General features: G+C 39.9%; 1 protein-coding gene across 1 annotated transcript in view; it reads left to right on the forward strand.

Moving 5' to 3' along the window:
• Positions 1 to 630: 630 nt before the first annotated feature.
• The window catches only part of LOC122798688 (zinc finger protein 883-like), a 96,251-nt gene continuing 69,919 nt past the window's right edge, over positions 631 to 26,962 (forward strand). Inside the window, exon 1 of the mRNA XM_044067781.1 lies at positions 631 to 818. Coding sequence (XP_043923716.1) covers positions 807 to 818 — 12 coding nt within the window. The 5' untranslated portion in view covers positions 631 to 806. The remainder of the gene's footprint in view (positions 819 to 26,962) is intronic.

Consider the following 26,962-nt stretch of genomic DNA (forward strand, 5'->3'; position numbering starts at 1 on the left):
ATTAGTTTATTAAAACAGATTTGATTGTTTTCGTCTTTTGCAGAAAATTGTATCAGCTGAAAGTTTGTCAGTTGGCACAGAGGGGTAAGGCTGTGATGTGCAGTTCCTCCAATACAGTTTTCATTTGTCTTCTGTTTGACCTGAGGAATTCACTTAATTAGATGTTACTGTCAAATTATTTCTATAAAAGGAACGCTGTTCAGTGAACCTACCTAGTCAACAAATCGGTGCAATTAAGGCACAACAAAAGTTTGTTAAAATTCTATCAATAGCAAGTACGGGTATTTTATGCTTAAATTTAAAGACAGTTTTCATGATATGCACAGCATGTGCATATGATTTCTGTGATATACACTGTATTTCATAAAATTTCCATGATATCTGACCCTGATACTGCAGAAGTTCTGCCACAAGGAGCAACTCCCAAAACTTTCATTGAGAATTTTATCTTTACACAATAACCTGTGGTCACTACCTCTGACCCTAATACCGGCCCATCTCATTAAATATTTAAACAAGCCCTCCCTCCTACTCCTTCCTCAAAGATTTATGTCATGAATATTAATTAGCCTAACAGAATTGTGTATGGGATGAATTTCAGAGACGGAAAGGAAGTGAATGAATGAAGCTTCCAAAAATAAATAAATCATTAAATTGAAGAACACTTCACACTGTGTAGAATACTAAAGAAATCCTTGGATTTATTTAATTGTTTATCATTATTCAAGTTTTGAAGTCTTACAGGCAGCAGTTTCTTGGGTTACTGACCATTTTGGCTTTGATTGTTGGTGACAAACTGAACAGTCATGAAACTGGAGGTAGGAACTTTTAAGCTGATGAGAACATGTGCTTTTTCTGGAGGTAGGGGGTGTTCCAGCCCCATTGTCTGAAAAAACGTAAGGGATATATTTATGAATGATGCAGTTTATGTTTCCTGGGGAGGGCAGCAAAAGGCAGGGATCTTTGAGACTGTAGACAAGGTGTACAGAGATTGATGTCACATGTAGTGAGAACTGTTTTATGTGAATAAGTTCCAGATTGATTTAAAACAGCATAAACTAATTAAAATAATTATAATAATGTTACAGAAGTGATATGTGCTCTGATTCTGTAATTTGCTGCATTTAATATATTTTAAAATGAAAGTATTTATTTCTAAGCTTACATTTACTATTTTTTGTAGCACTGTTTTAAATATGGAAACAGCCGTATTCCAGACTCCAGTGACTCTCCAAAGACAAGGCATAAGCTCTGTCTCATGGTAGTCAGTATCTGTATAGGACCTCTTCCAACCTAGGCAGTACGTACTAGATTTCCTACAAGGAATCATAAACAAAAACAGGACATGGATACAGACCAGAAGATAAGCATTACATTGTTTGCTTTCTACTCACTTCTCACAGAATGCAATAGAACAGTGCAATATACGAGGCTTACTAAGGGCTTGTATGCGTTCTAACATAAATGCAGTGTGTTTTAACTTGTTTTCCCCATATTCCTTTGCTTTTTATTCACAGTCTACCATTTGTTTGTTTCCAGATCTCTCTATAGTACAGACTGTGATATGCACTACATAACTGGAGCATATGCTATTACAATAATTCTAGCATGGAAGGTAGAACCTTTGCAATAACTTTGGGAATTCATAAGAATCTTTGGTCTAGATGTTGCTAAAAGAAATAAAACTCGTAATAATACTTATGAATAAAGAAATGTTATGTTGTTAAAAGAACTGAGTACAGCATTACAATATGTGCAGTTGTTGGGGAGGAATGACAGTTTTTATTTTACTTTGTACTTCTGCTTTAATAACCACACCAAAAGGGATGCAACAGGACTCCCCAAGCTGCTCAGCAGAAAGTCCATTAAGATTTTTATTTTTATTACCAATTCCAGTCACAAGATGTGCTGCTGTTTGTTGTAGCATAGGCAGTTGCTGCTTATCGTGGGGTATAGTACTGCTTAGTAACTTGTATAACATCCTGTTTTGGTAATGACGTTAATGTATTGCATGTACACCCAGTGGGAAACCCTAAGCAGAGACAGCTTCTGCTGAACTAAAAGGTGATTATGAGTAGCAGCGCAGGCTTTACAAATTCCATTACATCATGCTTCTGTTTGTCTGGCTGTAAACACCATATGTGGCTAAATAAAATGTATTTTGGCACAAAACCAGAATGAGTACTAGAGAACTGTGATTACTGTATAGATGCTGAATGGGTATACACTTCAGGTATGTGTAAAGCAGGCAATGTGTGAAGGCTGAAAATAAGTATGGAATGAAAGTTGGAGGGTTTTGTTATGGAGGGGGGCACACATTAGGGTAAAAGAAAAAATAAAATGAATCTCTCCAGGAAAGGCTGCATGCAGTAACAGAATGTGAAGGACAGGATGTGGCATTAGAGTGCATTTTTCTCCACCTTAAAAGAATTACATTTCTTTGGTGTATGTCTGAGAAATAATAATAATAGTAATAATATTAATAATAATAGTAATAGTAATAGTAGTAATAGAAATATTAATACCGATGTGTTAATCAGGTAGGCCCACTGGATACACAATCCCTTTCAGTGGAAACCTGGGAGCAATGTCCGGTTAAGTGACTTGGTCAAGGTCATACAGAAGGCAAATGAGGACTGAGTGGAATCAAGCCCTGTACTAGACGAACTCCAACTGATAGCCTTAACCCTCTGTGCCAGCTGCCAGAGGGTTATGTTTTTTAACACGTCTCATTTACAGACTGAAACATTAAGTCATATCAATTGAATGAAGATGGCAAAATCAAATGGGTTTAAGTACAGACAGTGTAAGAACAGGCCCAAACCCCAAACAATGGGGCAGCACTGAGGAGTCTGTCCATCTAGAAGGAAGCACTACCCCAACCTGTTGACAGTGAGTCATCCCCACATAGGGAAAGAGTGGATGGGCAGAGGGTCATCAATAGGAAGCTGGGTCATGGGTTATAATATATTCCTGCACACTGATGTTCCCATCCAGAGTAAAGAATTCTGCTTCAAAATTAAACAGTACAGGAGTGTCATTGAGAGATGCCAACATAACACAGTAGGAATCCAAAATCTCTTAGCTTAGTTGGGGTGAAGATAACAATAGGAGATGGGCCTGGGAGTGAAGATACTTACACCAGGAGAATTTAAATGACATTGTTTATTATAGTACATATGTAGGACTTAGGGAGGGTTGAAAATACACATCTTATTACCACCCTGTGTGCATATTTATGTGTGTTATATAACACACATAAATATGCACACAGGGTAGTAATAAGATGTATGTGTATATATATATATATATATATATATATATATATATATATATATATATATATATATATATGGGTCTACTTTACTTACCCGAATAGCCACATCATTGATTTTCACTTCGCCGATATGACAGGAACGAAAAACCAAAAAGCCGACATCCGGAACACTGACTATCCACTCGAGGTAAATAATCGCTTGGCCATCCTATTGACTTTGCCTCTTACCCCCGGCGGTAGTGCGATCTCGGAGTTGGTATATTTAGTTAGGGGTGTATGGGAGGGTGAAGCCCCCCATATGGGTGAGTTTAATTTTGTTTTTCTTTTTTTTGGGGATGGCCAAGCGGTTACTTACCTTGAGTGGAAAGTCGGTGTTGGGACTAACATGCATCCAGAAAGAGTCAGTACAAATAATGGTCCCCAAGAAGACATGTTTGTGTTTTATTACTATAATGCACTCTTGACATAGGGGTGCCCTCATCACATAGGGATTTTGCACAAGGTTACCCCTTAATATTAATGTGGAGTCTGTTTTAGTAGAATTTTTTTTGGGGGGCTGTGCGTAGCATGGCTGAGTTTTTGGGTATGCACTGCTAATTTAATACTTCACTTTCACAAGTTCTTTTGGAATGGAATTGGGATTGAGTCCACCAATAAAGCCTTGCATGCCATCTCATTTGCATAATCAGTGTAAAGAAGCACACCTTGTCTTGCAGTTGCAGTCATGTTAGGTGCAGAATAATTGCTTGGAATATGTTGCATAGACTGTGCATGCAATGTTTTGTTAGGTGTGTGTCTAGTAATGTTAGCTAATAAAGGAATAAACAGTGTGCATACTTGTAAATGCATGCTAGACTACAATGTTAATAACCTTGGACACTTGTAGCAGAAAGCCTCTTTTTTGGTATGGATTTGTTGGAAATTATGGAAGTAACACTACTTGAAACCTGTTTTGTAATACTTGGATTATGTTAAAGAAACTGATGTGGTTTAATGCTTCCATGAATATACAATTCAATGTTGTATACTTTTTCATTTTGTTTTTTTGAATTTTTTGTTCTTTTGCTAAGTATTGCATATTTTTCAATATATTCAGATATTATAAAATCTCAGTTCTCTTTTGGCCATAATTACTCACATGCTTCCTTGATGTTATAAATGTTAACTCACTGTCAGAAATAGTTACCTATCCTACTAGGGGCCTCAGTCTCCTGGATCTAGCCCTCACAAATATGGTCCCATCTTGCATATCTCCATATGTACCATCACGTCTTGTTAAATCAGACAATAATTTAGTGACCTTTCCCTTTAAAACTGGTGGTACTTTCCTATAAATAGTTCTGAATTTAAGGACTTCTCCTTAAACAAATTCTGCTGACTTCTACTCCCTGTTAAATAGTTTAATTAACAAGACAGTCTCTGTCCACAACAAATATAATGAGAAGTTTAAAAACAACCCCCTGTACCCATATAATATAACAAGAGAAAGAAACCGCTTAATGCTTGTAAAGAGGGCTCATTCAACCTACGTTAAGATTGCATTTAAGCAAACTAACAAAGAGCTTAAGGGAGCCACGAGGAAAGTTAAAGGTGACATAAACTTAAAATAGCCACTAACCAAAAATAACTGCAGATCTTTCTTTAACAATGTCAGAACATTAAGAACTACCACTCAGCACTGTTTGGAGCTAGATTTCAAAAATACTACACACTCTGACCTAAAGGAAATAGCTAACATCCTAGCTATCAAATTTAGTGCAAATTGTACTCCACCCACAGTTATAGCTATCCCACAGGTTGCACAATCCCGGCCACTCCCTTTACTTAATATGGAACAAGTTCTCTAAGCCTTTTCAAACACTAAGAATACTTCATCCATGGGCCCTGACAGTGTACCAGGGTGCCTGTTTATCAGTGCTAAATGTGGCCTTTCTGACCCCATACTTAACTTCTTTAGATTAAGCCTTTCCACTGGTTACATTCCTAAAGCCTGGAATACAGCCGTTGTAATGCCATTACACAAGGGTGGCCCAACCATTGACCATGATAACTACAGACCCATTAGTTTCACTAGCCTCATGTGTAAATCTGTGGACATCATTAATCTGGACATTGAAAAGCTCTTAACCCTGAATCTTATCAATTTAGTTTTATCAAAGGAGGATCATGCCTCTTTAACCTCATTACTTTCTTTGAAAAAAGTAACTGAAGCAGTGGATTGTGGGTATGTAGTACACGCACCATACCTAGATTTGTCCAAGGACTTTGACATTATTCCCCATGCAAGCATTATTGCTAGACTTGTAAATCTGAATATAAATCCCTATATTGTGTGATGGATAGCTAACTGGTTGTCTGAGAGAGACCATGTGGTTAGAGTAGCAGATGCCACTTTTGAAAGCATAGCAGTTACTAGTGGGGTACCACAGGGCACAATTTTGGACCCTCTCCTATTTGGCATGTATATCTCAGACCCTCAATCCACAACTTCTGACCTATGAATAACAAGTTTGCAGACGGCTATAAATTGGGTGTTGTTATTCAATTTTCAACTGACTCACAATTGCACTAAAATGACTTAGACCATGTTAATAATTGGTGCATGGACAATGGTCTCAAATTAAATGTGAAAAAATGTAGCATAGTTAATTCTGGTAAGCAAAACAGTTTCATTTACCGTATCAGAGATGCGCCTCTCCAATCAGACTCTGCTGTAAGAGACCTGGTTACTCTTGTTGATCATTCCTTATCATGTGATCATCCTTTCTCAGCAGTGTTTCGGAAAGCCTTTAATCAGGCCCATCTAATTTCCAAAGACAGCTCCACTAGATCCAAAGAAGTCTTAATTTCCCTTTACTCATATTTTATCAGACCCATTATTGAGTATAACAAACCTTTTGGCATGTAGTTATCAAAACATATAACAAAACCTGGGAGATCTCAGATATTTATAACTAAAATATCAGTGACCTGAAAAATCTTGGTTATCAAAAGTCTGATAGCCCTTTCTATATACTTGTTTTCTTACAGACTCCATGGGGGAACTGTGTCTAGCTATTTGTGCTACGAAAGATCCAACTTTATTTTATCTCCTATTCCTTTACAGAACTAATGGTGCATCAAATATTGATTTTAAGGAACTAAACCTTCATCAGTAGATAAATTAGTCATGTTGGCATGATAGCTTCATATCTCAATGTATCCCTCACTTCTTGAAATGTAATGGAAGTTTGTTCTAGCAGGGTAGCACCCTTATCACCTTCAAGGTAAACCTAGATAATTGGATCAGCAGCCAGAAATTTTGTCCAGGTCTGTCTTCTGCTGCCTTGCCTCCCTTGAGGCTAGTGGGAAATTTTGAACAAGGTTTTTGTGGCTAGGCATTTAATAGTCTGCAGATTGATTGCCTAGTACTTACCTATGAACCTGTAAACCCATGTGTGCTAACGCTAACCCAAACCGTAACCCTAACCCAACCCTACATATTACCTTAATATAAACCCTTTCACTAACCGTACCACTAAACACGACACACACCCTGCTTCAAACAAACAAGTATACCAGTACGCATGTTCAATGTAACCTCTTTCCTCTTCAGTACTCTAGCCCCAACCTGTGCATCTGGTAGTTTACATAGAGGACTAATGCTACGAAGGTGCTGAAACAAGGATTCAGCTGTGTGGTTTAAGGTTTGATTCCCTCGGCCTTCATTTGCCTGTTGTGTTACCTTGAGGAAGTCACGTAACCATATAGTACAGTAGAGCAATTGGGAAATTGGGCTGGGCTCCTCAACAGCCTCCTGGACCATATGCCTAGTAACTACCTATGGACAGTCTTAAACACTCTCTCCCCAAAGCCAAAACTTTCTCTCTCTCTTATATATATATATATATATATATATATATATATATATCTGTGTGTATGTATGTGTGTGTGTATATGTATATATATATGTATATATATATATATATATATATATATATATATATATATATAAATATGGTTTCACTTCATATACTCGAAATGCTGAAATTTCGAATTTCAGCATTTTGAGTGCATAAAGCCAAAACCATCAAAACACTGAAGCCCCACAAAGCTGAAATCAAAAACCCGAACATGCATACACTACACCACACACAAACCACGCACACATCACACACACACACACACACACACACACACACACACACACACACACACACACATCACACACACACACATCAGTTACAACAACGCTCACATACACTCACTTACCTGAAAGTCCGAACACCAACATCCCAAACAAACACTTCCCGTAACACAGCATCACTGCATAAGTGCGGATTCGACATATTCTCATTCGCGCTTATGCACTTTCACTATTGTAAAGTTTTGGCTTCAAACACTCGAAATGCTGAAATTCGAGATTTCAGCATTTCGAGTGTATGACGTGAAACCATATATTACCATCCAGTTCCATGACCGTAAACACCCCGATCAGTAAAACCAACATTCAGTGTTGCTACTTTCATTTAGTTATGCACCTGACAACTGGTTTTGATAAATTCTGAAACCAAAAATATCTGCTGAAAATGTTGCATTCGACAGACTATACCATAACTATATATATATATATATATATATATATATATATATATATATATATATATATATATATATATATATATATATATATATATATATATAATTTATATATATGTTTATTAGCAAATATTTAAAAAAAAAAAATGTTAAATGTCAAAACCTGTAAAAATAAACATTGCCAGCACAAAATAATGAATGTACAAAACACTAGCATTCTAAATATTACACAATAAACAAATGCCTTAAATGTGTTTTTCAGCAGTCAGGCAAGCCCCTGTCGCCCTCTTGATGTAAATGTGCCAACTCTGCAGTCGTTCTGTACCCAACAAGGTCAATATCTCCATGCGCCCCAATTCAAAACAGCCTTAGCTACATTAGCCCAACAAAAACTGTACTTCAAATGCACAACTATTTGATTTTATTGCAGTTGAAAAGTTTGAATTCAAAATACTAAGAATTCGATATTAAACTCACTCAGAAAAGATTTGATAATGCTCACTTCTGACAATGCATGGCAAACAGTCACACACACACACACACACACACCTGTATATATCTAGCTAGCTATATGTCCATAGAAATGCCAGTGGTTCTACATGCATTTCATTTGCCTTTGGTGCTGGAAGATCAAAAAAGTTGTGAGTTCTATTCCCAACCCAAGTATTTGGATTAATTTCCCAATACTGACACTGCAGTGCAGGATAAAGAGATATTCTGCACTCCTGAGTGTGCCGTCCTTCAGAATAGAAATTAAACTAAAGTCCCATCTGACTGAGTTGGTGGTAGCTCAGGTATATGCAAAAAAAGTCCATGGCACTTATCAAAAAAGGAAGTCAGGTAAGTTCTCCGCTGCCTTGGCCAAATTTCCCCTTGTCAGTAGGAATACCACCTCAGGTCTCAGCTGAAGAGAAGACACTGGCCTAGTTGGACTAATCCACTAAAAAAGAGTAAATCGATACAATAAATCAGATGTTAAAAGTCAAAGGCATCACATTGTCGACAAAGGTTCATAAAGTGAAAGGTATGATTTTCTAAGTAGTAACATATGGCTTTGAAAATTATACTGTAAGTACTGCTGCATACCAAAAATGTGAATTTTTGACCTGTGTGTTGAAGAAAACTATTGAGAATTCCTTGGGGTAGAGGAAGATCAACTCGGTCAATATTTAAGGAAGTGAATCCAGACTGTTTGGTGGAAAAGTAAAACTAAAACTCAGATACTTTAATCACAAAATAGGAACTGCATTTGCTGCATTTCTGGGGAAAATAAATTATTTCATTTATCTGTTTGTTTGTCTTGGTTAACTGGGAAAGTCTGACTGGGTAGAGCCCATTTTCAAAGGAGGCCCAGAGAGAATACTACATTAGTGTTGTAATACTATTGGCTAGAGCTTTAGCTGTTCTCATTTGTTCTTTAATTTTTCCCATTTATTTTATGTTGTGCAGAGCTTAGCTTAGCTCAGCTCCATGGGTGCAGTGTACACTTCATAGACATGAGCATTTTCAGCTGTAACATTTTCCTAATACAATCGGCTCACCCAAATTCTTGCAGTACGTAGGCTCTTGCTCTGTACAAGTGGAGCGAGCTGTATCTCATGCACAGCTGAGTACCTAGCATCTTAAACGTAGCTTGTAATAGCCCTCGCTGTATTACACTGCACGGTTTAGCCACAATACAAATTAGCTCAGCACTGCTGTTATACAACACAGTCACAGATAAACTCAGCTTACCGAAATAGACATTCATATGCAATTAGACCAACCACCCCTTAACCATAACTTTCTCAGTAAACCATAGATTTCTTATTTAAGTTCTACAACTCTCTAAATTAAATCAAGTTTTACTTCACATTGGAATAAATGGAAGCTCAGCTTACTTGTCTCCTCACTGTTGCCAGAGCCATATTATTAGGAGTCCTAAAGCAGTGTAACACCCATCTTATGTTCACAGATAATGGACTCTTACTAAACAGAGATAAATCTGTTTGTGAGAGGTGCAAATATTTTAGGTACAGAGGTCTGACTCATAATGTTGGCGGAGATGATCTGCAGTCTAACTGGGAGCCATGGTACTTACACTATTCAATATGCTCAAAGCTGTCATCTCCATGGGGGAGGTAATACGCCTTCCACTCCAACTGCTACTCTGTTTGAGGCAGAAACCTTAATCTAGGTTGGGGTAATGCCAACCTCTTAGCAGATGGGTACTGTTGCAGTGTCCAGAACTTTCTGAATCTGGGCCTGTATTTTCTGAAATATGGTTAATTAGCTGAGAAGCTGCTTTGCAGATGTTATTGTAAAACCATAATTTGCTGTATGCCAAATAGATATAGGATGTCCGTTGAAAGTACCAGAATCATAACTTTGATCTTTGTAATACTGAGAGAGTAACTGTAAATTGAAGAAATGTATACTAATGCCAAGATTACGGCATAGAGGAGCATTACCTTGACAAGATGTCACCAAGGATATTGGAGTTAGTATGTATACATACCACTGATGTTGGGGTCACAGCCTCCCCATATTGAGAAATGCAGGGAACGTAGCACTCTAAAAGTGTAAAAACAAGTTTTAGAATTTGCTTTTTATTCAGAATCACAGTTTAATATCAAAATGTCAGGACTTGCACATATAGATAAAGACATTTTTAATTTATTTCTTAACCGGATGAGGGAACTAGTATTTTTGGTCCTTTTTGTTTTCAGCCACAAGGGCAGGGTAAAGTCAACATATATAGAAGGTTCTGGTTTATCCAGTCAACCTGTATATTTTTTAAAGGTAGAAGGAAACTGGTGTATCCAAGATTACAAGACAGATACAAGGAAGTACTGCAAACTCGATAAAGACAATGGCAAAGGTTGGGATTAACCCAGGACCTCTGAGGCAAAAACCATAACTGTTGAACCTGCAGGCTGACCAGTGCTGAAATTAAGCAATGCATTAGGCACAGGTTCCCTTTAAGCCCTTTCTAGTTGCTCCATGTTGATACTATAGAATGAAGCAGGGGAATGTAATTTATCAGAAGGAAAATAAGTTCCCCCCCTCATTTTAGTAACTTGTTCTGATGACATAATGGTTATTACAAGGAGTATAGAATGTGTGGAAGAAGTGTTAAAAGACATAAATGGGAAAGGAAACATGATATAAAGGACACAGGGAGGATGTTCCGTGGGAAGAAAGAATTTATAATGTCTGATGAAAAAAACTGAAATCCTTGGGACTGCCTTTCGTTAGAAAGATGTATCATCAGTAAATTGGCAGAGATTTGTAAAACGGAAGGTGTAATTCATTTATGAGAAAATTACATGCCCTTCCAAATGTATACTTCTAATCTTTTTTTTTTTTTTGAGGGATGGTGGTGTGTATAACAAACATTGCGTATAATTTGCAGAAGATACCTAAAAAGAAATGATGCAGTTTTAGTTCCACTGTGTAGGATTCTGGGGTTGTGATTGTCTGTGGAAATTTTGTATCAGAAGGACTAAAAGACATGAAGTCCATGCTTTAAGCTGTCATTCTTTCATGTTTGCAAGCTGCTTTGAAAAAATACGAAACTAGAGCTCCAAGTCTGAGGCATGGTTGCAAAACGGAATGAACATAACGAAGTGGAAATATTTGTGTCTCGAATGAAGCTATGACAGCAAATTAAAAGCAAAGTATAGGACACAAAACAAAATGCAAGACTATGCTGCAATTGTGTAGATCTATAAAGTTAACATTTACAGTTCTACACAATTGCAGCCAGGATAAAGAGAGATGTCAGTTAGACATAGATTAGAATATGCACAATACCAACGTTATGAGATCTTGTTTGAGGAATAACATAAACAGACAATATTAAAAACAGAAGTTAAATACAGACTCTTAACAGAAAAGTTTATTTTTGCAGTAAAAGACCACAAAGGGCAGGAAGAAACACCGAAGTATGTTTTTTTTAACTTGAGGAAGAATTGGGTATGTTTGGAAAATGACAGATATTTAATTTAAAATTTCTTATCTTCGTACTGTAACATTTGAAAATCTTTTGTATGGAAAATCTGAAGATGAAGGAAATAGCATAATGAATCAGATGAAATGTGTGTAAGAAAGATTTACTAGGATTGTACAAGGCAGCATTGGCAAATACATTGTGGAATAATTTGCCGGCAATGCAAGGCTCTAGATAATTGTCACCGTTGAAGTGACACCCCTACCCCATGTGCAAAAATGGGAAAAAGAGGTTGTGGATGGATGGATGTCAAGAAATGAAACAAAGGAAATGTGTGGATGTAGAAAGTGAAAAATTACTGGAAGAAAGGAACTTTATAGATATGCATTCAGGAAATGTTTAGTTATTTGTTTGTAGGCTTAAATTTCCATGATGTTTTTTTTTAATTAAACGATTAGGTTGTTCTGTACAAAGGATGGTTGTTTGTGAGTCAGTGCATACATTTATTTGTTTTTATTTTTTGCAGTTGTTGAGGGCTTTTTCCTATCCTGGTGGTATACTTTTATTAAAGTGTTCCAAAGTAGTTCACTTTCTTCTTTTGATAAGAAACACAACATTGTTAACATCCGGCTAAGCTACTATCAGCACAGGGAGATACATTATTGGTATAATGTATCATCCAAGGGACAGTTTTCTGCTGTATGGCATTCATTCTGAGCTGCAAATGTCAGCTATGGAATGTGGCGGGGGGGGGGCTTTTATATGCTGTCACTTGCAAGTTCATATGGAGTCCAGGTATGGGCAAACAAACTGAAATGTTAGGAATAACTTGTGTCAGATTCCAAATGGTGCAAACTCCTTCACACATCAACCCTTGGGAATGCCACAAGTACCATACTAGGATATTCACAGTGGCTTCATGAAATCCATCATATCTGAGAACACAGTTGCAGTTTTACAGACACTTTGGCAGGAAATATCTTATCTGCACAAATTAGTAGCAAATGAATAAGGCTACAAGCTGTTGAAGAATGTGCTTTTGTAGTCCAGGGTTTGATTCTCTCTACCTGCAATTGCCTGCTTTATGAATTGTGAGCAGATCGCTTAACCAGAGGGTGATCCTGTGCTGAGCTTTGAAAAGGTCAGTGTGGATTGGAGCTTTATCATGGTTAACGAATACAAGAAATGCATTAAGAAATAAATGAGTCACATTTCAAATCGAATACATTTCAAAATGTTTGCAGACAACATAGCACTGAACTTTCCACGGGGGGCGGGGAGGGTAATAAAGCCTACATGGTCTTATTTACTGTGTAGGTATCGTGCCACGCTGCTAACATGAAAGTAATCATATTTGTGATCCAATAAACACTGCTGGGCGGCACACATCGCCAACATGGGAAGTTCTGTGGCATGCAAATTTATTTATTTATTTATGTATTTATTTATTTATTTATGAGTGTCCGACATGGGTCCATTCCATTTTCAGCGGAGGCGGGGGAGAAAAGCTCCACAGTAAAATAAAAATACAGTAAACAAATGAAATTTACATTAGATATTAAATTATTATACAATTTTTTACAAACATACAGAACAGAAACACAAACATAGTACAGAAGAAAGAACTAGAAGAATTTTATCTGTGAAGCACATAACAAAATGTAAATAAATAATGTTATTAACAAGATGTTGCTGTATGATGTTCCTGCTAGACAGGGCTTTATGAGCATCTATGAGTCAGTTAGAGGAGGTGAAAAGGTAGTTAGTGGTTGGATGGGGTGATGAGGTGGTGGTGCAAGGAGGTGCAAGGCATATGTTTTAGTTTTTTTTTTTTGTAAAGTTTGAAGTTGTTTTTATGATGATGGTCGGAGGTAATTGTGGGTGGGGGTGGTTTCATAATTTGGCTATGGTGCAAAAGATGGGTGCTTCACACCCAGAGAATAGTGCTTTAGTGGCAGGTAGTAGTTTTTTTTGTTGCTGGAAGTTGGTGGTCTGCTGGAGTGGTGTGGTGGAGTGGATTCTGGAGGGATGGGATGGGACATTTATTTGGTGGATGGTGGTTTGTGGTGGGTGAGGAGTTGATACCACTAGGTGAGGAGAAGGAGGAAGCCAGCCCAGCCCAGTTCAGCAGAGACAGTGTGGACAGTGGGTAGGATGCCCCTGTGTAATTATTTTTTTTTTTTTTTGTTGTTCTCGTCTCTTTGTTTAGTTCACATCATTGCCTTAGGTTGGTATATACTGGAGAGGCATAAAGCCTCATAAGCAGGTGAATCTCATGCAAATGAGGCATGTAGAGCAAACCAGCAAGCAGATAGGCAACTCTGCAGTCCCAGCGTCAGTGTCTGGAAAAATTCCAAGTATAGGACTGTAGACAGACAAAAGGGGCTGTAAATATGTAGGTAAATGGACGGAAGTGGCATAGCACACACAAATATGAGCGAAACTATCCTCTGTGTGTCTCAAACATTACAGTAAATTTATTAAAATAAATTTTTGTTTAGCAATCTGGGCATGTTTGTGCAACATGCTGCAGTGCTCAAACATGTCTTGTATATAAAAAAAAAAAAAAACAGTTGGAAAAAATCAAATTTAATATCATGAGACAGAAATGTATTCCAGGACCCTACATGCAGTATCCACAATGATGTATTGGTGCTGTTGCTAACATGGTAGGGCTTGGAAGCATGCAATATTCTTGTTGTGAGCACAGATCCCTATGCAAATGAGGTGGAGTTACTGAATAGCATAATGGGGTAATTGTGTCCTCAGATCCCCTCCGTGTAGGCAGACAACCCTGTTGGTGTCCACAGAGGAGGAAGCTGACTTCAAGAGAGGGCATGTCCACTAACCTTTGAGCTGATTCGAGTTTAGCTGCACCTATTTGCATAGCACATCACCATGCTGAATGTGGAAGTCTGGGAGGGGGTGTGCACTGGCTTCTAAGCTTTGTTTACCTACGAGGCAGATGTTTCTGCATGTTTGCGCAGCGCGCCACTGTGCTGAGCATGCAAATCTAGGGGATGTGTCCATTGACTGCTAAGCTTTGTTTACCTACGTTTGTGTGCCTTATTGCTGAGAGTATCTGAAAGGCCAATTATGTATTAATTACTGTTCATCTTTGTTTGACTTAAACTAGAACCATTAGATGATGTTAATGATATACTAGGCAGGTGAAAAGCATCATAGGTAGCCAATCACGCAGGCAGCACTTACAGTAGAGCACTATAAAGTATGCGTACACTCTGCAATCTAATTTTTCCCCATACTCTGCACTATTGGAGTACAAACTTGGGAATTTTAATTGAAAGAATGTTAGGGGCTGCTGCAGGTCTGCTACATCTGTATGTGCTAGAGGCTGAGGTCAGTGTTGCTGCTGCAGCTCTGCTACATCTGTATGTAATAGATGCAGATGTCAGTGCTGATGCTGCTGCAGCTCTGCTACATCTGTATGTAATAGATGCAGATGTCAGTGCTGATGCTGCTGCAGCTCTGTTACATCTGTATGTAATAGATGCAGATGTCAGTGCTGATGCTGCCGCAGCTCTGCTACATCTGTATGTAATAGATGCAGATGTCAGTGCTGATGCTGCCGCAGCTCTGCTACATCTGTATGTAATAGATGCAGATGTCAGTGCTGATGCTGCTGCAGCTCTGCTACATCTGTATGTAATAGATGCAGATGTTAGTGCTGATGCTGCAGGTCTGCTACATCTGTATGTAATAGATGCAGATGTCAGTGCTGATGCTGCTGCAGGTCTGCTACATCTGTATGTAATAGATGCAGATGTCAGTGCTGATGCTGCTGCAGGTCTGCTACATCTGTATGTAATAGATGCAGATGTCAGTGCTGATGCTGCTGCAGGTCTGTTACATCTGTATGTAATAGATGCAGATGTCAGTGCTGATGCTGCTGCAGGTCTGCTACATCTGTATGTAATAGATGCAGATGTTAGTGCTGATGCTGCTGGTGGTCTGCTACATCTGTATGTAATAGATGCAGATGTCAGTGCTGATGCTGCCGCAGCTCTGCTACATCTGTATGTAATAGATGCAGATGTCAGTGCTGATGCTGCTGCAAGTCTGCTACATCTGTATGTAATAGATGCAGATGTCAGTGCTGATGCTGCTGGTGGTCTGCTACATCTGTATGTAATAGATGCAGATGTCAGTGCTGATGCTGCTGCAGGTCTGTTACATCTGTATGTAATAGATGCAGATATCGGTGCTGATGCTGCTGCAGGTCTGCTACATCTGTATGTCATAGATGCAGATGTTAGTGCTGATGCTGCTGCAGGTCTGCTACATCTGTATGTAATAGATGCAGATGTTAGTGCTGATGCTGCTGCAGGTCTGTTACATCTGTATGTAATAGATGCAGATGTCGGTGCTGATGCTGCTGCAGGTCTGCTACATCTGTATGTCATAGATGCAGATGTTAGTGCTGATGCTGCTGCAGGTCTGCTACATCTGTATGTAATAGATGCTGAGGTCAGTGCTGCTGCTGCTGCTGACAATAGGCCTAGACAGAGTGGGAGAAGAGTGTTCAGGCCCAGGGTAACCTTCCAGGAGCTACATGAGCTGGAGATTGGAGAGCGCTACAGGGTGGACTGGGACATACTACGAGAACTCACTGAGCTCTGCCACACTCACCTCAGACCCAGAGCCAACAGAGGGGAAGCCATCCCAGTAGAAACAAAGGTATGTGTAGCCGTTAGGATAATAGCCACAGCTACCTTCCAAAGACCAGCTGGGGTCATGATGGGGGGCTCACAGGCATCAGCATCCAGGGTAGTCCACCAGTTCCTGGATGCCATGCTACCACATGCCAGTGAACACATTTCTTTTCCCCTCACCCCTGAGGTGAGGGCCAGCAATATGCAACACTTCTACCATGTAGATGTATGAGGCATACTCATGACAAATGCCAGCACACAGTGTCTGTCATTAACCACTACAAGTGGCATGGTGAACCAACAGTGCATTACATAAGTACATGTTAACTAATATAGTCACCCTGTGCATCAGACATATAGCTTCATTTCCCTGCATCCATAGCGAGGATTACAGAGATGTGGCACAGGTATCATCACTTGCACAGGGTGTTGTGCGGGGGTGCAGGAGGCCTAGGCTGGCTCAAAAGGTAGACAGCATGTGTGTGAGTTAGGAGGAGTGCATGTAAGATGGACCATGAAGAAGTGCTATATGCATTTTACAGTGATCTGCGAGTGTGTGCTTATACACAGTCAAGCTCCTTCATGTGTGTATGCTGGACAGCTTTGGACCATACATGGTGGAGTTGACAATTTGCTGTCTCTGGCCCAGAACACGGGAACTAGCTCTGGCAGGAGTTGCACTGGCACCTCCATGCCCAAGGTCAGAAGTGGTGCTAGTACCTGACAGTGACTGCTGTCTGCTGGGACCTTGTCCCCCATGGGACCACCCAGGACCATGAGCCCATGGCTTGGCACTTTGTGGTGTGGACAGCACACTCCCTCTGTAGTGCTGGATGTACTGCCACTACGGGAGTGTGAGTGTGCACGACCACGTGGACTTTCAGCAGATGGTGTTGCTGACCTAAGTCGACAGGTCTGACACTCAACTCCAACCACATGTTCCAGCACAGACAATGTGCAGTCCAAGACAGACACTGTCTCAGCCCACCGCATCAGTGAACTGATCTAGGGTGTCCCCAATGTGGTGGAGGCAGTCACGGATGACAGACTGTGCGGCATCCATAATCCTAAGCATACGTCTGGTGTTTCCTCCATGATCGTCCAAAACATGTGCCTAGCAACCTGTGATGTGACACTGCAACAGGTAGTGGATGGGCAGTAGGCCTCCTACAAGCACCCCCTTTCAATCCGCCTGTGTGGAACCTCACCAACTGTCTTGCTATGGCCACTGTCTACACTCATTGGAGAAATAGTTGCCACACTTTCCTGTTCAATGTTCCCACCCTCTGACTGTCCAATATCTGTGGCCTCCGAGGGCTGGGTATGTGTGGGCATACTGACTGTGTGTGGTGAGAATGGAGGCAGAAGAGGGATGTCTACCTCTGGGACAGAGTCAGGCCCCAACATCCTCACCTGTGCCTCACTGTGGCCATCATCATCATCATCATCATCATCATCATCAGAGTCCAAAGAGACACTGATATCAGGTTGTGTAGGGGACACACCCCAACCACCACGGTCACCTGCAATAAGAAAGAAAAAACAGTACATTAATACCTGCACTGTTGTGTATAAAAAGCATCCAAGACTCATAACAACAAAGACGCAAAACTGGATAAGCGGTCAAACAACTTCCTTCTCTGCCTTCATCCAAAAAGCACTACCTCAGAACAAAATACAAATTCAACTCAGGACCTTCATAACAATCACTTGAAGTAAATTGAGTCAAACATGACCAGTAATATTTACCTTTTAATTACTCAGTATGACACTGTAATTGGAAAAACAATACGTAAAAAAACAGTACAACTCTCTTAACAATTATATGGAAATACTTATTTTACTGCCTAATGTATTTACCTTCAACCTGTTGTATTTTAAAAGGCATTTTAGATTCCTCACCTCATTTAAACCAGGAGCCTTATCTGCTCTCACCTGTAACTGGTAAAGTGCATCTGTTTGTTGAACTACACTGCTGTGACTACCCCCTATAGAAACCTTAGGTACCTCTTCCATACTGTTGTTTTAAAACATCCTATACTGTTTACACACATAATTATGTTTACATAGGACATTATTCTGGCCCTTAATCATACTAGAATATAATTGATCCTTAACAAAATAAGTGTCATACTTACCAGGGGCAGGACCATGGTCTTAGGCAATACCTGATGTACCTGTGAAAAGTTGAGGGTGGGGTAATGTCAGTACCACCTTATGTTGCAGCACAAGAAGGTATTATAGCTCACATTTACAGTAGGTACTCTGTTACTTGTTGTATTGGTCACAATCTGCGTATGAGTGTAAACCTGAGGTTAAACCCCCCCAAAGAACAAATACCTGACCCCCACATAAAAATATCTACAGCCTGACACAGTGACTGCTACAGTATTACAGTGCTGATCACAGTAAGCTTACCTACATGCCCCTCAGCTGTGGAAACTGTGTCACCCACCATTGTATGGTGTGATGGATGCCTAGGAGTTGTCATGTGTACCTAGGTTCACCAGGAATTCCTCAGTGACTGAGTGGTTGTTCCACTGCAGGCCTTCCACCGGTGACAGCACGATCCCTGGCTACATCTGCTGCCCTTCATTGTGCAGCATTTATCATGTCTCTTACCTAGTGTGGAACCTGCTCATATGTGCTGCCTGCTGGCCTGTGCCATTCACATCACGGACAAGGTCTGCCCACAATTTAGCCTGCTGTTCCCTGTTATGCCTCCCCCTGGATAGCAGGATGTGATGATGCTGTCTTAGTCCTGCAAGTATTATTTCATTCTCCACATCTGAGAAGGGGGGCATGACATCTACGGTGCATTATTCCTGAAAGACAACACAAGGGAAACACATTACAGGATCAGATATATGAATGTTCACAAAGTACAGATACAGCAAGGACAAAATGGCCGGCACTATCCAATGCTTGCTCACACATATCATACCCCACAGTGTGACAATGTACTACACATGTACATACAACCGAGATAGTATCAATACTGAGATATTTCCCTGTGTGCCATGAGAGATTATGCTGTATGATCATACACTCAACTCTACAGTCGACTGTGGTGTGTCTTCTAAGGCCAACCACCCAATAATATTTCATAAGACCAGTGCCAGACTAATAGAAGTGTGCTATTACAACCACTATAAAGGAATAGTCCAACAACACCAATGTGCCACAATGACAACAGACAATGCAACCCACAATGACAACAGACAATGCAACCTTGAAGTATTGTATGTCTCCTGTAGGTGTAACACAGCAGGATATCAATGACATGTCATTACCACAGGTGTAAGACAGGCTTATTGCTATAATCCCTGTTCTCCATACCTCTGTCCTCCCATCTGCATCCTGTTATACACAAAAAACAGTTGCATGCCTGGTAGAATGCAGTACTCCTCTGTTGAATGTGCTTCTAATAATGTTTTGCAGAGGCGTCCTCTGTGTGAGGAAAGTCTCATACAGAATGTTTCTCCATAGCCAGCGGCTTGCATTTTAACATGCTGCTCATTAGCAGGTAATTGCCTCTAAACTAGTCTGTGGCTTTGATATGCTAATTGCAGCCGAAACAGCTGAATTGCACTATCATTAGCCAATGACATGCAACCACTGTGCAATATATAAGGTCTTCATGTAGGCCAGGGCCCCTTTCATAGCTGTTGAGATGGACTCTACTGGGGTGAGGAGACTACATCGTCGCAGAGGGTAGGTCTGTAGCAGAAACCTTTACATAGAGCTGTGTGTGCCACAGGCTGCAGCTGCTGCTGCAGGTAATAGACATGGGCAGAGAGTGTGAACACTTTGGGGGAAAAAACAAGCTGTAGGTGCATCTGTGTCAGCCTTGTTGTAGAGGCAGAGCCCGGGTGAGGGTACCCTTTACACTCCAATTAAGGCATGTGTTTAAGGTACGTATGTTAGGCAACTGTGTCAATAACAGAGTACTAGGCGATGTATAGTAATGCTATACAGATATGTGAAGTGTATCTCTACCTGCAGGCCTGTGACTTCCAGTACTGAAAAGCAGTTATTTACTTTGCAATGCTTTGTGTGGATAAAGAGTGCATGAGTCATTCATTAATTGCTATCTTCACAATAATCTAATTGAAATGCAACACAACACTGGATTTGAACCCAGGGCTGCGTGTAGCAAAATGTACTGTATGGAAGGCATTTGACAGACTGAGCTATGGAGTCACTGCTACAGCAGGTATATTTGCAAGATATATGTGCGCACATACAGGCTGTAACAAACATTTTCTACATCCAATAGTATGTGCATGGCTTTATGTCGATGTATTTCTGCACCGGTGTCCCAGTTGGACATGGATTTTGCCATTAATGCCTTAGCAGGTGACGTTCTACATGTTGCTGATAAAAGGGCCCATTTACCTGCTATCACAGGCCTCCGTTACATCCATTATCATGTCTTTGGCTGGCTCGTGGTGTACTATTGCACCAGAGTCCAAGGTACCTCTCATTGTTTCCATTACTTTTTATTCCAGTTTGAGTGGTGCAGCTCTCCTGAATCACACCTAATGACTGTAATTGGCAATTACCGTGTTTTATTTAAACCACTTGTTTTAAGTAAGAGTTGCGTGGTATGGTGGGTTAATGCAGTGTGCTACAGGTGTGATGGGCTCAGGTTTGAAACATGGCAGAGGTGTTTATTTTGTACACGTGTCTTGCAATGTTATAAACACATATAGTCATTATGGCTCTATTTAGGTGAGCTTAGCAAAGCTGCACGGTGCGCTAAAAATTGTAAAGAAAAGGAAAAGGGGGAGATAGGAAAGTGGCGAAATGTGGGCAAGAAGGGGGAAAACACAGTGAAAGGCAGGGAGGGATGTGCAGAAAGGTGTAGGAAAGAACCATGGCTGTCCATTTCTTGTACAGCAACAACTGTGCACTTTTACAGAATTTGTAGATGAATTTGTACTCTCAAACCCCATTGAGAGGGGTGAGAACAGCATAACTGCGTTGTCAACCCAATTGGACCAAATTACATGTGTCTAATGTACCATGTGTGTGAAATGGAGAACTATGTATTGGGACAATGTTTTTTTTGCGACCGGTGCTCTTTTTTTTTTTTAAGGTGAGAGTAGAATGTTAGGGAAAGGACATAGGTACATGTGAAGGAGGTAAGTTGGGTATAGGAGGATGAATTTGTAAACAGACAAGAGAGCAGACAGGGGCAGTATGTGACACATGAGGCGGTTGAACACCTTGGATAGGGAGGGTGTTGTGGAATTCAAGTCCCATGTGCTTCCAGACAGTAGCAGCGTAACTCACATCCCACTCATGGGACTGTTGGCATTGCTTCTTCACTGCCCTGGGGGTGGTAGTGCTGGAGGCTGGGCACCAGGGCAAGGCTTCCCCACCAGGTTGGCCATGTTCAGCCTGGGTGACAACTCCCCCTCTATCACCGCTACCAGAAGTGGGCCCCTCCCCACCCCATGGGGTGGCACTACCCGACGCTGCAGGTATTACAGGGGCAGCAAAGGGGGCACCACCAGTCTGGGTCCCAGATGAAGCAAGGTAGTGGTATCAGCCAGAACCAGCTTACCTTGACGTGCTGTGGTAATTGAGGTATAGCAGTAAGTTGAGGTTAGTTATGAACAAGTCATTGTTAGTATTAACAGCATGGGACATCATATTAATTAACCCAAATTATGTATGATACAACCTGACATAACAGAACAGTCAGTATGTTAATAGCATGCCAGTAACAGTTAAAGTATAAGGGCAACCACATGGTTACTTTAACAAGGTATGTTAATATGAAAGCATAATAACACATAATGTTATACTGCATAAGGCCAACAAAACGGTTAATTCAAGAAGATATGTCAATATGAAAGCATAACAACACATAACTGTATTCTGGGAAATGTGGTTTATTATTGTTATTTTAACAATATATGTTAATAGTAAACCATAATAATACATAACAATCTTAAATACATGCAGATAGGGGGTGGGAAGAGAGAGAGAGTCCATTAGTGACATTGCAGATTATATCCCTGAAAACATTGGTAATATTAACTCTGCACGTGTGTATTGTCAGTTTTGTGTGCAGTGACTAAAAGTCTCCTGTAGGTGCTGTAGTATGTACATACCTCTCAGGCTGTTTCATGTAACAGTATGGGACAAGCAATTACAAATGCAGGTACACAACTAGACAGAACACATGTACAAGTCCACATGATGTACAACTACCGAGACGGTCTGTAAGCAGATTTGGTAATACTTTCCATTCCAGAAAATCATTCTGTGGTAATTCTGTGACAGATTTTTCAGTATTAATTACAGTATGAGAAATCATGACACTTGAGAGGCATGTTTGTATACAGTTCATAAACTAGACAGCCGTCATGCCTTAGTTGCCAGGCATGGGAATAGAACCCAATAGCTGTGACTGCAGGGGAAATCTGCAAATACTGTAATAATTGACTGCAGCAACTTAGCAGAGACATGCAAGGAATACAGCCATACTCGAGTTAGACAGAATTATTTGTGACACAAGTGCTGATGAAAACGTTATTCTTATTGGTTTTAAAACTCTGTGAAATCCAAGTACAATATCTGCTCACAACATGGGCTACCACATTCATATACCTTTTGTTTAGTTTATTTTATTTATTATTTATTTCACATTTGTTTACTGGGAAAGTCTGACTTGGAACAAAGCCAATTTTCACCGGAGACCCGGGGAGGAAATGCTCCAGAAGCATGTATTTTTGTAACATGGGAGGAAACTGGAGTACCGGAGAAAACCCACACAAATGCAGGGAGGACATGCTGACTCTGCACAGAAGGCACTCCAACTGAGAATCAAACCAGAGAACCTCTTGCTATGAGGTGACAACACTAACACTGCACCACTGCACCGTCCACTTGTTGCACACTGCGCTGTGTGCGTCCTTTGCTCCTGGGGAGAGAGAAAATGTAAGCATTACGTGACTGACATTGTGCTAGGGATAACCTTCAACCATAGTATGAGTTGAGCAATACAAGTTACAGGACATTCTTTTTGCATTCTAGAACTATTACAATGATAGAATTGACTGCACTTACAGTAGAATACAACAGTACTGCATATATTAAAACAACTTTATTTTAGTATCAACACTGCTGGTGAACATTTTGTATTGTTATTGCTTTGAAATATCTGTAAAGTACACACACAATATCTGCCCATGGAGTGGACTACCTCAACCATGTACCTTTATTACCTGAAGTAGAAGGAACAGATTGCATTATGTGACCAATGTACAGTTTGCAGGTCATTATTTTTGCATTCTGCAGCTATTACAGTGCTACAATTCACTGCAGCAACTTTACCATAGAAAAGCAATGCATACAGCTCTACTGCCATGGTTATGACAACACAATCCTGCTGAACACCTTCTTGCTTACTGTTATTGGTATTGTTTATTGAACTTCAGTTGTTATTGTTCATGTATTGCACTACAGCTCTAATTGCCCATTTATTGCAGTACAGTTCTACTTGTGCATTTATTGCACTGCGGTTTTCTCTTCTGTATACTTTATTGCAGTAAATGCTTTAGTCCGTTACTTTTAAAATGGTATGCATAAGAAATTATTAACTTTGAAAGGCTGTTGTAATTCATGAACTGTTTGAAGAGTTTAGTTGTTAAATCTGGCTTTTGTATTGTTTCTGCATTGTACTGCAAAGGCACACTGAGCAAGATGTTTAAAATCGGTAGCAGATACAAAATTATGCCATTATAACAGGAGGAAAAATGTTTGGTCACAATGAATCTGTCATGGTTAAAATATTAGTTTAAAAAATAAGAAACAGTAATGAATGGAAAGGATGCAATTGCTTTAGTCTTTCTTGGTTATTGCACTACAGTTAACATACTAAATTCATGCTTACCACACTCACGGTGCAACCTGGCCAGGTTCCCACCATGGTGATGTTGACATTGCGAGCCCTGGCAGCTGCAGCTCTTAGGACAGAAGCAGACCATTATGCATACCAGTTTTGTAAACATTCAGCTTGCATACTGGTAAAACAGAGAAAAATTTACTTACATATTTGTGAAGCATTCACTGCTTGAGCTTCTTGGACCCAGGTGTGCAAGGTTCCCCTCTTTCTCCTCTTCAGGATATCATGAGGGTGATGAAACTGCTCACTGGTGAGTTCCCTGGCCAAATGGTCCCAGGCCTCTGCCTTACACTCTGAACCCTGGAATCCACCTTGCAGCAGCTTGGGTTCATGGTTTTTAATCAGGAGCTCAACCATGACCCTGGACTCCTGAATAGCCCACCTGTGCACCCGAAAGCACACACCTTTGCTAACACCATCAGCAATACCAACAGTTGGTTGAACTTCAATGAATGATGTAGAATTCCTGCCTATTGGGCTTAATATAGGCTGTTTTCCTGCCCTTACATGTCATTGAGCAACATTCAAAAAAGCAATGTGTCACTTAGCAGTGTGCAAACCAGCTAAGCGAAGCCAAGCAGGTGACAACTTGCAGAACCATGGTTTTAGAGAAGCTTAGCACCACGCAAACAATGGAAGCCATTAGCATGTTTATGCCTACTTAACATGAATGAGCAATGCTTAGCAAAGGTCAGCAGTGCCAAAATTCAAAATAGTTTAATAAAATTAGAAAAAATGTTATATTCATTTACAGACATATTCTGCCTGTTATGGACTCAGACCCAGAACCTACTACACATAAGACCATAACTCTACCCATGTAGCTAGTTGGATGTTATAAAAGCTACTATACCTTCATATATACTACTAGGCTACCTGTTAGAAATACTGAGCACCGAGCTGTGCTGCACAAACATGCTTTAACTCACCTATAAATAAATAATTAATTGCATCCGGTTTCTATTTTTAGATGTCTAGCAGGTGTTAGCTGTCTATATATGAGCACAGCTTGGCATTGCTGCACTCCGTGCCGCTCCATACAAACATGCAGTTAAAAAAATCATGAAAATGAGATATACATTTGACACACTTCACAACATTACAACAGTGGAGAAGAGAATTACAGGGAGACTCACACTCAGCAGCAGCCATGGGTTACCACTACACCTCTCTCTACACCGATTCAATATCCATGCTCCTCGTCTCTCCCTCAGCAGTGCGACATCATTAATATGCATGGTACGCTGCCGAGGGGGAACAATGGCCATGTACACTGATACATTCTGTGTAGGCTCTACATGGTGCCTACACAGAGTTTATTAATCCCAGGGCACATCTTTTCCCCATCTTCAGTCACAAAATTGTTTAGTAGAAAAGTTTAAGAAAGCCATAAAGGTCATGATTCCTTAGCATAATGTTTAATTCACAGACACAAGTTGCAATGTTTGTATCTCAGTTTAACAACTCATTCACTTCAAAAATTTGCACTGTAACTTCCAATGAGTAGAGCCTAAGCCTTTTGACAGAATCAAATTATTTCTTCACATTTCAAACAAATGTGCATATCTCTGGAACCATAGTGGTTATGAAAAAGTATAAATGGCAAACTCTTCAGCACAAACTGTTTTTAGAGTGGCAGTATCCTTTAGGTTCTAGGTCTTAAACTGAATTTTATAAGTCACAGTAAACACAGTTACTATTACATTTGTAATATTTTGTAAATAACTTCCAAAATCTCAGCAACCACTCAAGTTACATACATCCTGTTAGTAGCATTTTATTCATCTAGCTGAGAGCTTTTATATGAGGCTAAAGAGTTATGTCTATGTTAGTTGATTGTTGAGATACTTAGAAGAATGTGAAAATTATATCTATATAAATTAAAATAAAAACAGCAGTTAATATCTATTTACCTGCACTAAACAGAAGTCAAATATTAATGCACTTGAATTTTCCATTGTGTAAGCTTTAAGTTGAAATCTTTTAAAACCTTGTACATAGCATGGTTTTGGAATTACTGATGCAAATATGAACAAGCAATATTTGATGCCTAGAGGCATCAGTAGGAGTTAACTGCAGATGCACCTGGATGTGTCGCTCGGATGTAATGAGTTAAAACAGATATTATATAGGCATAAACTAGAACACCTATCTTTGTACATGCCTAAAAATCTACAAGACAGAGCACTTTCTTTAATATCTAAAAACACTACACTCAGCCACTGATACATTATCCACAGTGTGTTTTCCAAGCTAAACTGGGTGATGTTAGTGAGACTGGATGTCAGGAGACAAGTGTAAAGCAAGTAGTTACAAACCATGAATGACAAACCAACCAGAAAATTAAAACATGTGCAAGTACTGCAGTATAAAAGAGATGAAAAGAGGATGTCTGGGCAAATTCTTTCAAGATCAGAGCCAAAGGCACACAGATCAAATCTGAAGTGTCTAGCTACCTGAAGGCACAGTGTCTGTTTCAAAGCAGATACATTTTGAAAGCACTACAGTTGACCATTAGATTACCCCAGTGAAGAGTGGATAACAGGTGGCTTACCCCAAGATGGACAGATGGCTAAGGCTGT

Source organism: Protopterus annectens, chromosome 3.part1 (genome assembly GCF_019279795.1).
Source record: "Protopterus annectens isolate FY-2018-M chromosome 3.part1, PAN1.0, whole genome shotgun sequence".
In the NCBI taxonomy this organism is placed as follows: domain Eukaryota; kingdom Metazoa; phylum Chordata; order Ceratodontiformes; family Protopteridae; genus Protopterus; species Protopterus annectens.